Source organism: Lactuca virosa, chromosome 8 (assembly GCF_052849685.1).
Source record: "Lactuca virosa cultivar CGN04683 chromosome 8, Lactuca_virosa_CGN04683_v6, whole genome shotgun sequence".
NCBI classification, from domain to species: Eukaryota; Viridiplantae; Streptophyta; class Magnoliopsida; order Asterales; family Asteraceae; genus Lactuca; species Lactuca virosa.
The window spans coordinates 112,138,887-112,144,963 of NC_136433.1; the positions used below are offsets into that span (position 1 = coordinate 112,138,887).

Below are 6,077 nucleotides of genomic sequence, written 5' to 3' on the forward strand. Positions count from 1 at the left end.
TGGCATTCTATCATTCTGACAGAATAAAATCGGATTTTTAAATTTGAATTAATTTAAAATATTCATATTTTTAAAAAATAAAGGAATTAATCATCCCTAAAAATCCGAAAATTTCCTTTTTTAATATAGGTTAATTGACTAAAATGCCTTTATGCTGAAATTTGTGTGATTATATGGTACATATTATCCTATTCTACTATCATAGACCCTCAGATCATGACTTTTGATTATATTTCATCCGATTGTCCAGATCTTTGCATTCTGCCACACAATAGTTAGTAAAAACAAAATAACCTAACCATATATATATATATATATATATATATATATATATATATATATATATATATATATATATATATATATATGGTTCAATTATTTGATAAAGGAGAGGTTGCCACAAGAGAGTGAGAGAGAATAGGTGAATATGGACCAATAGAAGATATGGAATTGAAGCTGACAAGAAAAGAAAAAAATGATAGACCGAGTCATAGTCATCTGCGAAAGGATAACATGTGGTTGACAGGTCTTTGTCTAATAACGGCCATGGAAGGTCTCACAATCATCTTTACCAGACACTGCACGATAACTTCTCAGCTACACATACAACCCTAATTAACTAAAAAGAATATCTATGAGGTGCTGCAACGTGGACATAAAGCCTATAAGATATAGTGCATCTCCTTTTGTGGTCACATGATCAATGGCAGTTGGTAATGGACAAAAACTTAATTTCATTATCCCTTCTTATCCCGAATATTATTTAGTTCAGTCTCTTGGCCAGTATACACAAAAATCAAGATTCTCAAAACACGACCTTTAATTTGTTTGTTTCGTATGATACTTTTAGCATTCAATTCGTTTATTGATAAGTTGGCGTTCCTCATTTTCTAACTTGAAATCTTATTTTTAAGGAGAAAAATCATTAAGTGATACGAAGAAAATCTACAATTAAAAATATACTAATTAAAACTTATTTAACATTTTCACAAGATGAGTAATTTCTCTTCCACATTTACGTCAGTATTAGCATATATATATATATATATATATATATATATATATATATATATATATATATATATATATATATATATATATATATATATATATATATATATTCGTAGATAAGCTTGGAGTGTTGATTTCTCGTTTTAGGTAGTGATTATATATCCCCCCCTGCCCCACTAACTCCATCCAACATGTATGTATGCTTGTGCTTTTACAAAAGCATTACACAATATTCTATGTAACTTAATTTGCATCCAAGTTTTTATATATTCTTTTCACATATCAAAATGGCTACATGTAACTTGATTAAGAGCACAATAGGAAACAAGACAAAAGAGAAGAAACACAAGAGAATGGATATAAAGCTGTACGTACGTCACGAATACATAAAAAGCGACTCCACACCTTGTACACACTACATTACCATACGTTGAGAATAAAATTGTCATAATATTTCGATTATTGTTTGTAGTTACTGAAAATAAACCGCAGAACTTTAAAATAGATTATAGATAAAAAAAAAAAAAAAAAACTTTATCCTTCTATCACTTTATATATTCTTTTTGTTTGGAATCGTATTAACCTTATTCATACGTCCAGCTAATCAAAAATCAATTATTGTAACGATTTACACAACAATCATGATCGAAACATTTAAGATGTCAAACAAGCACAACCGACCAATAACTTTCCGAACGTCAAGCAAATATTTACAGCATAAAGTTTTAGATCACAAACCCCTTCAGTGTCACCTTTAACAGACAACATTATTCTATGTAAAAAGAAAAAAAGACATGGCGTTATTATATATAAAATCAGAAAACGAAAAACACCAAATAGCCTTTCTCTTCTCGTGCTGTCTTTTTCTTTGAGTTTCAAAACATCCTGCAAGCAAAAAGAATATAGAACGAATGAATTATTGAAGTCTAATGACTTACTAGTTTGAAATTAAGGTTTAGAAAATCAACATGTAACTCTGTTTTATATCATATGCTCAAATTAAATAAAAGTAACAACGACTATTTAGGACCATTAAAGGATAAACTTTACCTAGTAACGCCAATTTCATTTTCCATAGATGTAGTCGTGCAAACTAACTAGTAATAAAGTGATCCTGAATTATTAACAAAAACAAATAATATAAGTTATCAGTATACATTCAGACGCTTTTTATAAAACACAGATATTTTAAAAAATTATTAAGCAATTGAAAGGTTTTAGCTTACCCTGCCACCAGTTACCTCTTGAGGCACGTCCATCATCTTCTCCTTCTTGGTTGTACTGCTGCAAATAACAATCATTTTGAGAATTTATCACAACGAAAAACATAACTTTCTAATTGAAATTACAAATCTGTCCATAGTTGTGTTCATAATACATTCTAAATCCTTCTTTAGAACCCAATAAAAAAGGTATGATTATATATGGTCACTTACTGTTGAATGTCCCGAGGTGTTTTTGGTAATTGTAGGATTGGTGTAGACATCTTGTCCACCATAGTATATGGAGGAGCTAAGATGACATGGTTGCGATCGTTGTTGCTCATAAAATGGGCTCGGATCTGTTTTTGGATTCAGACTTTTGTCTTCTTTGTCCAAAGAGTCTGAATTGAGCGAATTATAACAATTTGTGACTTTTTTAAATGCATAAAGAATTGCTAATGAAGTGAGAAGATGATTTTTTATTTTATTTATTTGGTAAAAAGGTGTACCGTCATTAGTGAAGGATTTGTATTCATGTAAAAGTTAAGAACCCTAAAGCAATGACAAACTATCCAAAAGATGTTTGGCCAATTTTGGTTAAAAGTTTATATCTGATCGATCTAATTTGCAAAAGTATAGATAAATATTAGCTAAAAATGAATAAATCATTTAAAATGTGTTTTAAGTGTTTTCAACCTCTTAAAATATTATAAATCTTTAAAAGAATCTGATATTCAAAGTTAATAAATATTAGTTAATATTTCAAAATAAATATAATGTTAACAACTTCAGAAAATGTAGACAATTGTTTTGACACCCAATTTTGATCCATCTACCTATGTAGTTTAAAAACTGGTTCATTTTGAACTTTTAAAACCAAATGCATACTTTTTAACTCCATGTGTTATATGGTTTCTTAAAGAACATTTTACAATTAATTAACTCTATACATGCTACAGATAGAGAAAAATGGTTACATATCACATGAATTCACATGTTCTCAAATACTAGCTTGATATATAAATCCAAGATACTATTATATTTATGTTCGAACCTCGTTTGATTGCAAAATCATAATTCTTCTCGGTTCCTTGACCCTGAAAAGAAAATAAAAAATAACAACAACAAATTGTAAAAAAAAAAAAATTATTTCGTTGTAGAAAAACAAATTGTATTTATATAAAATTTTAGGGAAAAACTTCATTTAAAGTTTGAAGTGTTTGACTAAAAACAAAAAGACAATTTTTTTTAATTTAAACATATAATTATTTAACTGCCCTTTTTGTTTTAACATATAATTATTCATGTAAGTTCTATTTCAACAATTTAAACAACTAGAGAACTAAAAAAGTAATAAATTGAGAAACTTATTCTTGAAATGTATCTACCAATTAAAAAACCATATTTCATTTGTAAAATGGAAAAGTGAAGTTACCTACAAAGCCAAGTAGCTTTTTGGACTGGGGTCCATGTTTTCCACAGAAATTGTCAATGGAATGCGCTGTTCCTTTGAAAAATATTTAAAATTACCAACTTCTTAAAAGATATACTATTTTTCTAATTTTTTAATAAAGATAATATCTTTTTCTTAGTATCAATAATTAAAGGTTCACTTTGAAGTTTGATCTACTGAAATATATTTAAAAATCTGTCACTGTTTCCATTAAACTATTTTAGCAGATAAATGTAATTTTATTTAAGATTAATGTCATACACATGCAAGAAATTATTTATTTTCTCTTATAAAACACTATTATAATTAATAATTGAATATGTTTTATTAATATAATTAATAATTTAACTAATAACCAAACATTTTTTTCAATTTATTTTAAGAAGGTCAAAAGTTTTTGTTCAGTTCTCTCCTACACCAGAAACAACCAAAAATGTCAAAATCCTCAAACATATCTCAAATTAAACAAACAAGCTATCAATGGCTTAAAAAGCTTGTTTTCAGACTTTAAGAAATTTCTTCAAGAAATCAAGCACCTGGTAAACGTTATTTAATTCCCACGCAGAATTCACGTTTAGTTTACAAAATTAATCTAAATTGCTTTTCAGATTCAAATAATTCGGCAAAATCACCAACTCTTCCGATCAAATCATTAAACAGTAACTGTATAATACCAAATCTTCATACCATTCATCCTAACAATAACATAAAGCAAAAGTAATCAATTAACACAACAATCGTAGAACAAAACATTCGAACATACCTTTGAAGGCGGAGGGAAAATGGAATGGAAGAGACCAGTAGAAGATGAAGCAGATGACTCCTTTGATCCGAAAAGCTCATTAGTGAAGGAAGACGAAGAACTGTGTTGTTTTTTTCCTTCCATTACCAAAAACAAAAGCAAAAAGAAAAAAAGAAAATTGGAAACAAAAAAACAAAGCAAGAGAAGAGGAGAAGAACACGTGAAGGAGGGAGGGGAACTGAAACCGTTAGCCTCCCATGATAATTTATAGACTCTTTGACATACAACTCTTAATTCAAAACGTACAAGTATAACTTTGAATTTTTGAAATACTCTGTGTTTATCCTTTTCTACTCTTTTATTCTAAAATAACAAACCGATGAATTATATTTTTTTTAAAGAAATTGCTAACGTTAGGCCATGTTTGGTATAAATTAGCTGTTAGTCCATAAAAACCTATCTTTGATAAAAAAAAACTAACTAAACAAACTGAAAGATAAATAAAATAATATTTAAAAGAAGATGTTTTTATAACTGAATAAGGATATATTTTGAAATTTAAGAAGAAAAAACTTTTGAAAAATTAGTTTAAGCTGTATTCTAAAAAAAACTGTAATATAAATTTGTTTTGGTTTAACAAACATAACAATATCGGAAAAAAAAAAAAAACAAATTAGTTTATCAACTAATTATAAAATATCAAATACAATTTTTCTCATGGCATAAATATTCATATCATAACTTAAATTGATTAATTCTGTAATTAAATGCTTTTAGAATTATCTAATTCTATGTTTGGTGGAAAGACACAGAGGCATGAATCGTAGCTTTTTCAAATTTAAGAATTGATATGTTGTATTTGCATTTTGCGGTTTTCTGTTGGAATCATGGTGCAACGTGTCAAAAATCATAGCACTTATCCGTCTCCGAGATTGCCCCACAAGAAGATTAACCAATAATTGACTGCCACGGTTACAACAGTAGTAACAAACCCCATGTTCCTTAACTTCCTCACAAGACACAACTCAACTTGGATATTGCCGCTTTAAATCCGAAGCTTATCCGTTCTTTTAATAGTTTTAAATGAAAGACTACGATACTTTTTTTCTTTTATAAATATATTCAATCGTTTGCTAAAATGATGAGAAATAAAAGTGTAATAAAGTTATATTTAAAATATAACTTAAAAACTAGCTGATAAAAATATTTTTTATTAAAATTAATTTATGTATTAGTTGGCAATTATTAAATGCCATACAATAACATACAAAAATTGTTTCCTTAGAATAAGCATTATCTTAAAAACCGGTTTTAACATGTCGATTGAACCGGTTGGACCGTAAACCGGAGAAATAAATGGTTCAATATTCATCGGTTTTATATTTATTTCTTAATCAGAACAAACCTATAATGTCGGTTTTTACAGAAACCCGGTTGAGCCGGTTAAATTAAACTTGTTGAACATGTTAAATTGAATAAAAACACATAAAAATAATAATTTTGCATAATAAAGTTTGGTAGTTTTTTTCATATATTTTTTAGATTTTTTTAAATAAAAACATATGATAAATATTATAATGTTTTTTTATGGGTTTGTATTAATCTAAAACTATATTTTGTTTCGGTATATTTTATTTCTTTTTGATGTATGTGGATTTATATAAACTTA

At 27.5% G+C, this 6,077-nt stretch overlaps 1 protein-coding gene across 2 annotated transcripts; it reads right to left on the minus strand.

The window, feature by feature from the left end:
• Nucleotides 1-1,671: 1,671 nt before the first annotated feature.
• LOC145134595 (uncharacterized) lies at nucleotides 1,672-4,656 on the minus strand. Of its 2 annotated transcripts, none has more exons than XM_079069435.1 (6): nucleotides 4,430-4,656; nucleotides 3,268-3,310; nucleotides 2,448-2,614; nucleotides 2,238-2,292; nucleotides 2,062-2,125; nucleotides 1,672-1,896 (listed from the first exon to the last, which is right to left on the minus strand). In XM_079069435.1, the coding sequence occupies exons 1-5, from the start codon at nucleotides 4,550-4,552 to the stop codon at nucleotides 2,109-2,111; spliced, it is 405 nt and encodes a 134-aa protein (XP_078925561.1). In that variant the 5' UTR covers nucleotides 4,553-4,656; the 3' UTR covers nucleotides 1,672-1,896; nucleotides 2,062-2,108. The 2 variants fall into 2 exon arrangements, with proteins under 2 accessions (XP_078925561.1, XP_078925560.1); XM_079069434.1 differs by having other exon boundaries at nucleotides 2,238-2,295; nucleotides 4,430-4,655.
• Nucleotides 4,657-6,077: the final 1,421 nt, after the last annotated feature.

What these genes read in the sequence shown, in the direction of transcription:
- LOC145134595 (XM_079069434.1), bottom strand. Translation starts at nt 4,552, where the DNA reads ATGGAAGGAAAAAAACAACACAGTTCTTCGTCTTCCTTCACTAATGAG. An exon ending in TTTTCCCTCCGCCTTCAAAG is followed by an intron (nt 3,311 to 4,429) that starts GTATGTTCGAAT and finishes TTTTCTTTTCAG; the next exon opens with GGTCAAGGAACCGAGAAGAA. An exon ending in ACACCTCGGGACATTCAACA is followed by an intron (nt 2,296 to 2,447) that starts GTAAGTGACCAT and finishes TGTTATTTGCAG; the next exon opens with CAGTACAACCAAGAAGGAGA.